Source organism: Oncorhynchus clarkii, chromosome 12, assembly GCF_045791955.1.
Source record: "Oncorhynchus clarkii lewisi isolate Uvic-CL-2024 chromosome 12, UVic_Ocla_1.0, whole genome shotgun sequence".
Classification (NCBI taxonomy): domain Eukaryota; kingdom Metazoa; phylum Chordata; class Actinopteri; order Salmoniformes; family Salmonidae; genus Oncorhynchus; species Oncorhynchus clarkii.
The window spans coordinates 46,131,510-46,146,091 of NC_092158.1; the positions used below are offsets into that span (position 1 = coordinate 46,131,510).

Below are 14,582 nucleotides of genomic sequence, written 5' to 3' on the forward strand. Positions count from 1 at the left end.
TGGTACTGTAGATATAATACAGTATAAGAGGAAATTATCTTATTAAACCCTAGGTCTAGCCTACTGATCACATAGTGGGCTAACTGGCAACAGTGGGTTAAAAATGATGCAACAGGCGCAGAGAACTGCAGGAGAGTGAAATCGACACAAGACAAAGTTTTGAATGCTTCAAGGACGGCAAGATATCAGTTTCTACACAATAACATAGGCGTTCTTATCATTCCACCATGGGATATCATTTTGTTTATATATATATGTCTCTCTCAGGCAAGGGCAGGTCCGAACTCAGAACACCCCACAGTCTGCTTAATGAATCCCCAAACTACTTTTTTTATTTGTTAACATGTTGTATTAGTTCTTATATCTCACGAAGTTGATGGATGTTGCAGTCTAGCTGTCATGGGTGTTGTCTAAACTCTAAATATTGCAACATTTTGGTCAAATAAAAATAAAATTGTATTTGTCACGTTAGCCGAATACAACAGGTACAACCTTACTGTGAAATGCTTACTTACAAGCCCACAACCAACAATGCCGTTTAAAAAAAAAATACCTACAAAAATAAGAATATTATATAATCTGGTGGTGATGATGAGGTGCTGAAGTGCCTTATCAAATATCAAAACTGTCTGCATCATTCCGCTGTCGCCCGAAAGGACTCCCTTCAGCACCACATCATAGTTTGGTTGCAAGGTCATGGGCTTGATCAAGAGATTGACGTGACACAACAGCCTCTTGGCCAATCTCAGAAGAGGAGGCGGTCCTTTGGGCCTGTCGTAAAAAACAATTTGTTAGATTTACCCATTGAGGTGCCTGCTGATGTATTTGGCCACGAGAGTTATGCTATGTCTTTTGAGCGCTCGATTTAACCGTAGCTTCAAATGAACGCCGAGGAGACTTTAACCTATGCAGGTAGATGAACTACCATATTCTATTTAATGTCTAGATATTTAGTCTGTGGCGCGCGTGACGATGCCTCGCAAGATTTGCTCGCGAGTGTATGGTGTTATATGATTGTAATTTTGTATCATTGTAGTCGCGTTACATTTGTAGTCTAAAATGTTGTAGTGGCTGAAAGTCTTAGTATTGTGTGTTCGGTACTTGTTACTTTATTTGGCCACGTGTTTTAATAGGAAGGTGTGACCGTAACTAGGTTTCCATCCAATTTGCGACAGACAATCTTTGGAATATTTGAAAGTCTGTATTAAACAATATGCACATTTTCCCACCAGATATGTTTCCATCAAACTGCCATTTGCGGATAAAAGGCTGCGCGTGATGCTGTAGTACACACATAGCTTTTGCAGGTCTGGGCACATGCGCTCTAGCCAACAGCTCGCAGGTACAGTCTATTTACATTGAGATTTTTATTGATAAGGGCGATATTATTTGTATTTGTCAAACGGCATTGATCATCATGTCAGCAGAATAAGACCCTCGAAATGTATTGCATAGGGGTATGAAGCTAATCACCTTGCACATTCATCACCCTGTGAAGTTAATCAATTTCATCTAGCCTAACAAACTGCAAGCTTTCCCGGAGGACTACACAACATATCGCGTGACTCTAAATTGACTTCGATATGATGGCTATAATAACCCTTTCCGCTAAAATCTAAGTAGTAAGTCAACGTGCCTAAGGTGCTCTGTTCTTCTCTTGAAGTATTTACTCATAAAGGCGTTTCCAACGCCATTTCTAGATTATTACATTTTACAGACACAAACAGATCCCACTACGTCGAACGAACAAATTGTATGTTGGCAATTTATAAAAAAAATTTTTTACCGGCATTTCATGTTTCCATCAGCCTGATCGTGACTTTTTTTTCATGTATCAGGTAAATCATTCGCATGAAATGGTTGGATGGAAACGTGGTCAACATATTGTGACAGGATGTGGATGAATGTTTCAGATTGTGACAGCCCGTTGAGTAAAAATCCTGTGTTTGCTGTTTTTAGTTTAATTAAAAATGTATCATCTACAGAGGAGCAATTGCACACCATGCACAATAGTATTTGTGTTGTTGTCATCCACAAATCTAAATGTTTAAATATCTGATTTGGGCTATTGAAACAAGCGAGGCCCGCTCACTTTATCACACCACCAGGGCTACTGCATGAAATGTCTTCCTTGATTAAAAACCTTTCGTATTAAAGGGCTGGGAATAGTTGAGAGCTGTAGGCTATAAAAACGTAGGCCTAATCTCCTTTTCAAAAAGTACTAATCTGGCATGAAAAAGATTGACACATAAAAACATAATTAGCAGTGTTACCTTCCTTGGAGTGCCTAGTTGAGCACAATATAATGAGGCCTTAAATTCCAGGGGAGATTACTGCACACTACTTGTCTGGGTCTTTGATGCAGACATTGTTAATAAAACTGTTCAGTTCCCTCTATTGGTGTTTCACCTCTCTCTTTTTCCCTAATCTGCCCCCCCCCCCCCCCCCCCCCCCCCCCCCTTCTGTTTTGGTGGGGTTCTCAGGGATACCTCAGAAGGAAATGGATGGTTCTGAGCCTGCAGAGAGCTCTGACTGTGGACATGGAAAGAGCTGTTGGACAGCCTGTGCCAGGCTGCGCAACTACAAGCTGAAGGGCATCTTCACATGGTGAGCACAACAAGACAAACAACGCACAGACGCAACAGACCATGCACAGACACAAAATGGGCATATTATTCTACAGTACATTTAAGTGATTTATTGATTGATGTTAACATGACCTTGGCAGGCGTCTGCTGAAGACCATCGCCATGGGCCAGGCCCTGTCCATGCTGATTTGCGGTACGGCGGTCAGCTGCCAGTACCTAGCGGAAGCGGGTGTGGAGACGCCCATGCTCCAGAGCTTCCTCAACTACGTCCTGCTGCTGCTCACCTACACGGCCTCGCTCAGCCTCAGAAAAGGTCAGAAACCACCGCCTTGAATTCTACACATGCTAATGCTAAAGTACATTGACTGAGTACATTGATTTGCATTTGTTTTTGGTCCAAAAATGCTAATATTAGTGAGAATCATCACCTTTGTCATTATTTGCAGGGGCCAGTTAGAATATTTTAGAAATGCATCCTTCCTACAGTTGATTCCTTGAGGATATCATATTTTTATGCATACTTTGAAAGGTGAAAGCAAGGTTATGCCACCTTATTACTTTCACCAATTCAACCAATTAAGATCAGTCATTACTTCAAGGAAGAGAGGATGGAACGGAGGATGCAGGATGGAGGTATTCAAACAGGCCCTGATCTTCCTGACCATACACTAGCAGTAGAGTTTGTGAAGCCACATAGTTCCGAATCTAATTGGGGATATTTGGGAATCCTACCTACTGGGATAAAAAATAGTGATTATTATATGGGTTGTGTTTATTACGGCATGCAAGGGAAATGAAAATGGGTGTTTTTAAGTCCTTGTAGTCTTTTCATGTTTTAGACTGTTTTCATCCGTTTGGTGCCCAATGAACACAACCGTGGCCTACACAGCGAGACTAAAACAACAGTCCTGCTAACTCATAAAATATTAAATTTTTTGTCTCACTCTGGATTCTCGCTTTGCTGTTTTAACAGGTGATGGGAATATATTACAGATTTTAAAAACAAAATGGTGGCGGTATTTACTTATGGGACTGACGGACGTAGAGGCAAACTACACAGTGGTGAAGGCATACCAGTTTACAACGTTGACCAGCATACAGGTAAGAAATTACTAATACCGTTGCATACTGTGTTTTTTGAGTGAAGAATGACTCACTAATTGATGTATCTAGGATCCAGGTGATACATTGAGTCACCTGACTGGTTTTTCCAGGTGCGCCACAAATTAATATTCAAGTGCCTTTAGGGCTTGGAGGTATACCATATTTTACAATGAACCACAGTGGAGGCTGGTGGGGGGAGCTATAGGAGGACAGGCTCATTGGAATGGAATAAATGGAATAGTATCAAACATATGGAAACCACACGTTTGACTCTGTTCCATTAATTCCATTACAAAAGCCAGTCTTCCTATAGCTCCTCCCACCAGCCTCCACTGATGTACCGGTATTGATGCACAGACCAGTTTGGATTTTTCCTTTGCCTTCTATAACGGCATTTTAATGTTTTGTTTTGTTAAATGTGACATTCTGTGTATAACCTCAATTTTTATAGTTTACACGCTACTTGAGTCATTCCTCTCTCTCTCTCGCTCTCTTCCCCCTCCCCCCATGCCACTTTCCACACAGACCTAGCCCTGTCCCCTGTCACATATGCACTCCATAAGTGACAGGGGACAGGGCCAGGTCTGTGTGGACACTTACATTCAGTCAACTATATTGTTTCCGCATAGCTTCTTAATATAAACCCTCAAGCGTTCTATAATTACTCTTAGTTTGTTTCTTACATCTGTAAACAGCTAGCTTGTTTGTATTTTCTTAGTAAGTTTTAGCTAAAAAAATTTAGCCACTAATGCTAATAGCTAGTTAGTTGTCTAGCTAGCTAGCTAATAAATGTACTGAGTCAGAGCAAACGCAGCTAGCTAATACAACCTGATACCACTGATGGTGTAAGCCTAAATCAGCATATTTATGCAACAGTAACTTCTAAATCAGTGGAATAGGCTTAGCATGACTATATTGGCTACATGAAGAAACGTTTTAATGTAGCCAAAGATTATAGGGTCCCCTAGGAAACACTGACCAATGCTTTGGTTTCAACCCTGTCACAATAACTCCTTCCTGACATTTTAATTTGTTGACATGTCAAACAACACTGTATTCAATGTGTTATTTATTCTAACTATAGAATTAGAACAAACATTCTATTTCCAAGATTCCAACAGTTCACCCAATTGTTTTGATCTAAATCGCAAGTCAAATCACAAATGCAACATTTGGTTAAAAATAAGGGCGAGATTTTTTTGCCCATATTGTGTAACCCTAGTGTGGAAATTATCTAAAATTAGTGCAGGAAATTTGGAAATTGTTATGAGGAAAATATTTTGGGTTGAATTGAACAGTATAAACAATCAGAATGAAGAAAGACCCATATAAATCACTTAGAATGTATGTGTTGCCACCCTAGGGTCATGCATTACTCATAAAGCAATTGTAGAACTTTTATTATTCAAAATAATAAAATACGGTTAAAAATGTCCGGGTGGCGCAGTGGTTAAGGGTGCTGTACTGCAGCGCCAGCTGTGCCACCAGAGACTCTGGGTTCGCGCCCAGGCTCTGTCGTAACCGGCCGCGATCGGGAGGTCCGTGGGGCGACGCACAATTGGCCTAGCGTCGTCCGGGTTAGGGAGGGTTTGGCCTGTAGGGATATCCTTGTCTCATCGCGCCCCAGCGACACCTGTGGCGGGCCGGGCGCAGTGCGTGCTAACCAAGGTTGCCAGGTGCACAGTGTTTCCTCCGACACATTGGTGCGGCTGGCTTCCAGGTTGGATGCGCGCTGTGTTAAGAAGCAGTGCGGCTTGGTTGGGTTGTGTATCGGAGGACACATGACTTTCAACCTTCGTCTCTCCTGAGCCCGTATGGGAGTTGTTGCGATGAGACAAGATAGTAGCTACTAAACAATTGGATACCACGAAATTGGGGAGAAAAGGGGGGTAAAATCCACACCATATCACCCAGCCCTAAGTGTCTTTTTTTTTACACCTGAAAAATACTGTATGTGGTTCTGGTTGCAGCTGCTGGACTGCTTTGTGATCCCGGTGCTGATGGTGCTCTCCTGGTTCTTCCTGAAGACACGCTATCGCCTGGTGCACTTTGTGGCAGTGGCTGTTTGTCTGCTGGGGGTGGGTGCCATGGTTGGGGCCGACCTACTGGCTGGGAGAGACCAGGGATCCAGTAAGAACACTACTCATGATATTTAATAAGGCCTGAGGAGGTGTGCAATATGACCAATATACATGTACTACGGCTGAGGGCTGTTCTTAAACACGATGCAACGCGGAGGTGCCTTATTGCTATTATAAACTGGTTACCAACATAATTAGAACAGTAAACACGCAATTTAGCTTCATTTTTAAAAATGTGTTTTATGTATATACTTTTTTTTTGTGTTGTAGTTTTGCTTCATACCTGTGTTTATATTTAAGCAATAAGGCCCAAGGATGTGTGGTATATGGCCAATATACCCCGGATAAGGGTTGTTCTTATGCACAACGCAATGCCTTAGCTGTGGTTTATTGGCCATATATCACAAACCCCAGAAGTGCCTTATTGCTATTGTAAACTGTTTACCAACGTAATTAGAGCAGTAAAAATACGCGTTTTGTCATACCTGTGGTATACAGTCTGATATACCACGGCTGTCAGCCAATCAGCATTCAGAGCTCGAACCGCCCAGTTTATGTCTGTTATACACTGGATGGTTCAAGCCCTGAATGCTAATTGGCTGACAGCTGTGATATATCAGACGGTATACCACGGGTATGAAAAAACACATTTTTACTGCTCTAATTACATTGGTAAACAGTTTATAATAGCAATAAGGCACCTCTGGGGGTTGTGATATATGGCCAATGTACCACGGCTAAGGGCTGTATCCAGGCACTCCGCGTTGTGTCGTGCATAAGAACAGCCCTTAGCCGTGGTATATTGGCCACAACTGGCATCAAATGTGTTTAATTATAGCCAAGGTATAAAAGGGATAATAAACTCTGGAAAATAATGCAACTCTGTGGAAGGTTAGTTCCACCAGCGTGTCGTGGAACACACCATCCACGTCCGTTCAATATTTTCCATAGAACGCATAGACCCTCATTGATTATCCCTTACGTAATGTACAGAATGTTGGCGTTTATCGGTCGTCACTAGTTACCACACCCACAAAGTCATAAACTCAGCCTATTTCTACTATTTCTCTTCTTAAAATCAGATTTTAAACCTAACCTTAACCACACCAATTTTGACATTTTGGCCGAGGTAACTAGGGACAACTGCGTATATCCCTTACATATTATATATGTTATTATTGTCAGGGTCTACACAGGAATATATATTATACCCTGAGTGTCTCCTGGGAGTGGGGGTCAACCTACTGGCTAGGAGACCCTTGATCCAGTGAGAACACTACCTATTGTAATTTATTGTTATAACACTTTGGGCCTGTTTTCCAGACAGTTTAATCTCCAATAAATATGCTTTATAGTCTAGGACAAGGCTTTTCTCTACTTCTTTTGATGTAGAAGACATACCTTTTTATACTTAGTCAGGCATATCCATAGAGGAATAACAGCTTTAAATGTACCTCAGTGTCTTTTCTCGGGACATAAACAGTTCCATACATTTTGATCCGGAGAGGCCTTAGGGTTCACTGCACGAGAAAAGATAAACAGGCATTATTAAACTCTCATCACAAACCCTTAGAGCTGATTCCTCATATTATTAGCTCTGCAAATTACCCTAACTAACATGTCAAAGACTGTTTGACTAAAATAGCATTAGTATTTTCTCTCTCTCCTTCTCTCCCACCTTATATTTATCTCATACTATCCCTCCTCTCTTCTCTCTCTCTCTCCCTCCTTCCCTCTCTCCGTCTAGCCAGTGATGTGTTGCTGGGGGACGGTCTGGTGCTGGTGAGTGCTGCACTGTATGCAGTGTCGAATGTTTGTCAGGAGTACACGGTGAAGAACCTGAGCCGTGGGGAGTTCCTGGGTATGATGGGCCTGTTTGGCACCCTGATCAGCGGCGTACAGCTGTAAGACACTCCCTCTCCTCTCTCCAGGGTTGAACCGGTTCAAAGACCGTCTTTCCTGCCTTTCTCCCCCTCAGTATTAAAGGGATAGTTCACTTTCACAAATGTAAGCTTACTTAGCTTTCCTTTCGTTTTAGGCCAAGATTCAATCTGAACCCAGTTTGTTGACAATGCAGCTTTTAAAGGCAATGTTACTGTGTTCACTGAGAATGCATTCACAGTAAACGCTGCAGATGTCGGCTCAATTGGAAATGACCTCTGCCTCATTGTCGACACCCGCGATCAGATTGAATCCTGGCACTAGCTTATCTTCAAAAAGCAAACTATCCATTTAACTTTTTGTTTGGTGCACTACATCAGTCAGTACATATTGTATTTATTATGGTACTTTCCCCCACAGCATCCAGACATCACATTTTCATCACTTGACCAGTTATTTTAGGCAAAATCTACCCATCAGAATGGTCTTGAAGGTGCTTTGTAAGTCTGTCGACCGACACAGTTCCTGTTTGCAATCTTACCTTCTGTTGTCCTGTGTTGCAGAGCCATATTGGAAACCAGTGCAGTAGCAGCTATTAAATGGAACTGGAAAATTAGTAAGAATTCATTTTCTCCCCATATTTGATAACCCCCTTACTCAATTGTCAGAATCATATACAGTCAGGTCCATAATTATTGGCAACCCTGATAAAGATGAGAAAAAAATACTATAAAAGAAATAATAAGAATACTGATCTATATTGTATTATCCCAAAAATGTGTAAATTATATTTTCTACTAATACAATTGATCAGAGGAATATATAATACAACAAAGTAATACAACAAATCTCAAAAAGATGGGGGTGAAAGTTATTGGCACCCCTGTTTTCAATACTCTACCACTCTCCCCTTGTAAAAAATAATGACAGACGTTTTCTAAATTGTTTGAGATTAGAGAACACATTGGGAAGGATATTAGACTATTCCTCCATACAGAATATTTCCAGATCCTTGATATCATTCGCCTGTTCTTATAAACTGCCCTCTTCAATTCAAACCACAGGTTTTCAATGGGGTTCAAGTCCGGAGACCGATATGGCCATTGCAAAATGTTGATATTGTAACCATTCCTTTGGATTTTGATTAGTGTTTAGGGTTCTTGTGTTGCTGGAAGATTCACTTGCAGCCAAGTGTCAGCATCCTGGCAGGGGCAACCAGGTTTTTGGCAAACATTTCCTGGTACTTGGTCAAGTTCATGATGCCGTTGACCTTAACAAGGGCCTCAGGACCAGTGGAAGCAAAATAGCCCGTAACATATCAAAGTTTATTTGTCGCGTGCGCCTAATACAACAGGTAATGGTTACCTACAAGCTCTAAACAATGGTGAAAAAAGGGTATTAGGTGAATAATGGGTAAGTAAAGAAATAAAACCGGTGCTATGGTCAGACGACACACGCACGCACACACGTGATGGGTTTGACGGTAAAAAACAGAAGCATATCTAGATTTGAACCCCATTGAAAACCTTTTTTTTGAGCATGCAATATTGCTCAGTATTTGCATTATTTATTTATTTTTGCTCATCTTTCAGGGTGCAAATCATTTTGGACATGACGGTATGTCGATTATGCCCAAGTTTTTTTTTTTTTTTCATTTAATTTGGGTAATAATCTCTTTTACTCTAGTTATAGGTAACTACTAAAATAATGGAAATACAAAGTATTTAGATACAAAGTACTGTATATGGAAAGCAGGTGCTTCCACACAGCTGTAGTTCCTGAGTTCATTAAGCATTTAACATCTCATCATGCTTAGGGTCATGTGTATAAATTCTGGGCATGCCATTATTTTGGTTACCTTGGCAATGCCCCCATCCATAGGGTACGAATGGTTTGATTAGCATGAAAACGATGTAAGCCATATGCCATGGCCGTCTCAGTCACCAGATCTCAACCCAATTGAACATTTATGGGAGATTCTGGAGCGGGTCCTGAGACTGCTTTTTCCACTACCATCAGCAAAACACCAAATTATTGAGTTTATCGTGGAAGAATGGTGTTGCATCCCTCCAATATTGTTGCAGACACTTGTAGAATCTATGCCAAGGTGAATTGAAGCTGTTCTGGCTCATGGTGGCCCAACGCCCTATTAAGACACTTTATGTGGATGTTTCCATTATTCTTGACAGTTACCTGTATATGCTCTGTATAAAGCTATTTTGCTCTGTGCAATAGTTTTACAGAAAGTGCTTTGTTTGTCCGGTAGAATTCCCTTCTGAGATTCTGGGCCTTATTCAGTAGGGCACATATTGCAGAACATTTTGAAACGGAAAACAAAACTTTGAATTTCTTATTGAGGAAGTCCAGGAAGTACAATCTCCTCCATTTCAATCTGTTGCAAATGTTTTCTCCTCTTTGTTTCTTTACTGGACACAACCCTGGTGCATGTTCAGTAATACACAATGTTGCAAAATGCTTTGAAAAGGGAAACACTAAATAAGCGTTTCATGATTGGATCAGACAAGTCCAGGCAGTCCCTCCCCACTTCTTTGTTTCAGACCATTTTCTTCCATTTGGTGCCTAATGAACACGAACCCTGGTGTTTCCCTCCACAGTCGTACTGTTTGCGGCCTACGCCTTCTGCATGTATGCCCTGTACAGTTTCATGCCCCTGGTGGTCAAGATGACCAGTGCCACTGCAGTGAATCTCTCCCTGCTCACCGCTGACCTCTTCAGCCTCTTCTGTGGCATCTTCCTCTTCTACTTTGTTGTGAGTTAAATATAACATTTTTCTGTGGGTTTGCTCTTGAGCCAGAGGGGGTGCCCAAAATTGTTATCCAGAAATTCCTTTATTGGACAGAAAGGGGACCACGCCCATGAGCAAAAGCATATATTGTAAGCCTAAGGTGGTTTCTGTTGTTTAATGAGAAGGATTCTGTGGTTTGATTAGATAAAGAAATGTACATTGTCATGTGTATATGAAACATACAGCCAACTCAAGCCAATCTTTGAGGTAAATACTGACTTCCATAATGTTTAACTAGCACCTTCTCACAAATGTGTTACAAATTAGTTATACAGAGCAACTATAGCTGCTGATCCAGGGTCTGTGAAATGGATCAATCAAAACATCTACCTCTGACCCACAGTTCTCAGGCCTGTACATTGTGTCGTTTGTGGTGATCACCGTGGGCTTCGTCATGTTCAACGCTGTGCCCACCTACACGCCCGTTCCCGAGTCGGACTCCGACGGCGAGGAGGACGACGAAGTTTGACGGCCCTGCTGCCTTTGTTGAGGGAGAAAAAGACCCCCAGAAATGAGAGACCACCACAGACCTGCTCCAAGCGGGAGCAGAGGGGAGGGGGGCCAAGGAAGAGGGGACAGAGACGAGCAACAGGCGTGCAGTGACATACGTTACAGAAGAACACAGCACGAAGATGTAGCCAACTAGATTATGTTTAAGTTATTCTTTCAACAACTACATAGATGACGGAGTTTTCTGTAGTTGTATATGTGTATAGAAGCCTAGGTGCTGACAAGTACCCTGGTGCGACAGACTGCATGGTACAAAGCGAGCTACCCGCTACTATGTACCCAACAATATGGCTCATTAGTTTGCTTTATTAGACAAGCTACTATGCAACCTCACAATATTTTTCTGCTATTGGGTTGACAATCTATATATTTTAGATTAGATTTTATCAAAGGCTTACATTGTGTTCTGCCTCCTTTTTAAACTAATCAGTGTATGGTGTGTTGATTACTATATTTCTTCCCCACGAGGACAATGTATTTGCAAAGCACGTTCAAAAAGACAGTTCCTCCAAACAGTATTTATTTGTGCGATTCCAGGTTGCTATAGTAGCCTACTAATACACAATGGTCAATGTATTTTTTGTTTTTTTGCAGCAGGTCTTCTGAAAACGAATAGGTAAATGAAACATTTGCGGTGTTTGTGTCTGCCGAAATTATGCCTTTGCCAAAGTGTTTTTGTATATTGATGATAAAGTTTTATATTCTCTTGTTTCTGGTTACATCTGTCATGGCTCTTCTTTTCTATGTGGATGTTGTTATCATTATTGTGCTAGATCCCTCAGTGACTGTCTTGATTATTTTAAGTTTTTGTCAACCAAAAATAATTTAGAACCTTAAGGTGCGTGCTCAAGCACCCAAGAGGTAAATATAGCCTTATAAATGGCCCCTATTATCTTATATTGCCACTCATGCCTCATTTATACGTGGTGCTAACATGCATACCGTGTTTCTGATCCTATCCACATTCTGATTATGGCCACATTATAGCCGTTGCATCTACACATGGTAAAATGTGTCTAATCTGTCCACATTGTGAACAGATTAGCTGGTGCTTCCCTGTATTCAAATTAATTTACAGATATTGTTGTAAAATATGGATTTATTGACAAAAAATGTGTGCACAATTAGAATTTGGACAAGATAAGGACAAAGGCTGCATGTTAGCAGTGATGTAAAGTACTTTAGTAAAAAATAAGTTTTTTGGGCTATCTGAACTTTACTATTTATATTTTTACCTAATTTTACTTGACTACATTCCAATAGAAAATTATGTACTTTTTACTCCATACATTTTCCCTGACACCCAAATGTAGTTGTTACATTTTGACAGGAAAATGGTCCAATTCACACACTTATCAAGAGAACATCCCTGGTCATCTCTATTGCCTCTGATCTGGCGGACTCACTAAATACAAATGCGTTTGTAAATTATAAAAGTGTTGGAGTACGCCCCTGGCAATCCGTCAATAAAAATACATTTGTGCCGTCTGGTTTGCTTAACATAAGGAACTTTAAATTATTTATACTTTTCCTTCTGATACTTAAGTACATTTTAGAAATTCCATTTACTTTTGTATATTTAAATCCAAATACTTTTTTACTTAAAGTGATCATTTACTGGGTGACTCACTTTAACTTGAGTCATTTTTTATCAAGATTTTTAAAATTTTATTTTGAGTACTTTTAGCCTATAAAATGCTAAATATAGGCATAGGTCAAGTGTTTTATATTGGATATTAGGTTTCAGCGATAAGTGATTGAACCAAGCATGCTATAGCTATAAACGGGGTATATTCTGAATCGGGTGGATAGAGAACAATCCACACCTTTTTGTTGTTGAAAATATGATTTGGGATTTCAATCTTCAATAGCTCATACAAAAAGTGTGCCATGACTATGCAAATGATATATTCTGAATCGGGAGGGTGGAGAAAATACACAGCTTTTGTATAGTTTAATTATTTTACTTTTTGGGGGGGTTTCAATTTTCAATAGCTCTTACACTAAGTGTGCCATGACTATGAAAATTATATATTCTGAATCAAGGGCGGATGGAGAACAATTCACATATTTTATGTTGTTTATATATATATAAATATATAAAAATAACCAATTGCTTTAGGGATTGTCTCTTTCAGGCTTAAACTTTTACTGTTAAAAAGCAATATCCCAAGTATACATACAGTAGAGTACACACACTAAAGTGTAAAACAATATATATGTTTTTAGACAACAGCAAAGTTCAAGGATCAGGCCATTCAGGGAGTTGGTCTGATGGGAAGTTGTGATGTCATCAGTTTCCCCCTTGCTTGAGGAACAATAGAGGAGCAGTAGAGAACAGAAGAGGAAAGCTTGTGTTATATAATGACTTACCTGGACCACCTATTGAGATGTGCCTTTTGTTAAGTAAATCAGTTAAATGAGGTGAAAATGAGACTTGAGTGCTACATTAAAGTGTTACATTGCAGGTTGTTGGGGTGGGAGGAGGAGGGTGATTAATGGACGGACCCATTCACTCTGGCTGCAACACCACATGTGATTAAGTCCACCTGCAAATCAGCATTTAGAACTAGAGCACGGGGAAAAGTATGTGTTTGACTGAGTGAGACAGTACCTCTCCTGTGCTGAGAGAAAACAAGAATATGGCTTTAAAAAAAGATCTCCCTATTGATAACTACAATGTTGTTGATCCATCCTCAGTTTTGCCCTATTACAGCCATTAAAACCTGCAACTGTTGTAAAGTCACAATTGGCCTCATAGTGAAATCCCTGAGCGGTTTACTTCCTCTCCGGCAACTGAGTAAGGACACCTGTATCTTTGTAATGACTGGATGTATTTATACACCATCCAAAGTGTAATGAATAACTTCACCATGCTCAAAGCGGCCCCAGGTGGTAAGAGTAGGCAACAACACGTCTGCCACGCTGATCCTTAACACTGGGGCCCCTCAGGGGTGTGTACTTAGTCCCATCCAAGAATTTCCTGTTCACCCACGACTGCGTGGCCAAACAGAACTCCAACACCATCATTAAGTTTGCTGACGACACAACAGTGGTTGGCCTGATCACTGACAACGTGTGGCTTATAGGGAGGAGGTCAGAAAACTGGCAGTGTGGTGCCAGGACAACAACCTCTCCCTCAATGTGAGCAAGACAAAGGAGCTGATAGTGGACTACAGGAAAAGGTGGGCCGAACTGGCCCCCATTAACATCGACGGAGCTGTAGCGGAGTGGGTTGAGAGTTTCAAGTTCCTTGGTGTCCACATCACCAAAGAACTATCATGGTCCAAACATACCAAGACAGTCGTGAAGAGAGCATGACAAAACCTTTTTCCCCTTAGGAGACTGAAAAGATTTGGCATGGGTCCCCAGATCCTCAAAAGGTTCTACAGCTGTACCATCAAGAGCATCCTGACCGGTTGTATCACCGCCTGGTATGGCAACTGCTCGGCATGGCAACTACAGAGGGTAGTGAGAACGGCCCAGTACATCACTGGGGCCAAGCTTCCTGCCATCCAGGACAACCATAAAATTGGCAGAGACTCCAGTCACCCAAGTTATAGACTATTTTCTCTGCTACCGCATGGCAAGCGGTGCCGGAGCGCCAAGTCT

At 41.0% G+C, this 14,582-nt stretch overlaps 1 protein-coding gene across 2 annotated transcripts; it reads left to right on the forward strand.

Annotated features, from left to right (window-relative positions):
- Window positions 1-762: 762 nt before the first annotated feature.
- Window positions 763-11,689, forward strand: LOC139422054 (solute carrier family 35 member F2-like). 2 transcript variants are annotated; one of them, XM_071173195.1, is made up of 10 exons: window positions 833-912; window positions 1,233-1,342; window positions 2,484-2,607; window positions 2,729-2,901; window positions 3,562-3,689; window positions 5,663-5,822; window positions 7,521-7,677; window positions 8,218-8,270; window positions 10,270-10,424; window positions 10,804-11,689. In XM_071173195.1, exons 2-10 carry the CDS (start codon window positions 1,318-1,320, stop codon window positions 10,927-10,929), a joined length of 1,101 nt encoding a protein of 366 aa, XP_071029296.1. In that variant the 5' UTR covers window positions 833-912; window positions 1,233-1,317; the 3' UTR covers window positions 10,930-11,689. The 2 variants fall into 2 exon arrangements, with proteins under 2 accessions (XP_071029295.1, XP_071029296.1); XM_071173194.1 differs by lacking the exon at window positions 1,233-1,342 and having other exon boundaries at window positions 763-912.
- Window positions 11,690-14,582: the final 2,893 nt, after the last annotated feature.

Bases quoted from the DNA above. Each gene is read 5' to 3' on its own strand.
- LOC139422054 (XM_071173194.1), top strand. From the start codon at position 882: ATGAACGCCGAGGAGACTTTAACCTATGCAG. The intron at 913-2,483 runs GTAGATGAACTA...TGGGGTTCTCAG, and splicing joins GGAGACTTTAACCTATGCAG to GGATACCTCAGAAGGAAATG. The intron at 2,902-3,561 runs GTCAGAAACCAC...CTGTTTTAACAG, and splicing joins CTCGCTCAGCCTCAGAAAAG to GTGATGGGAATATATTACAG.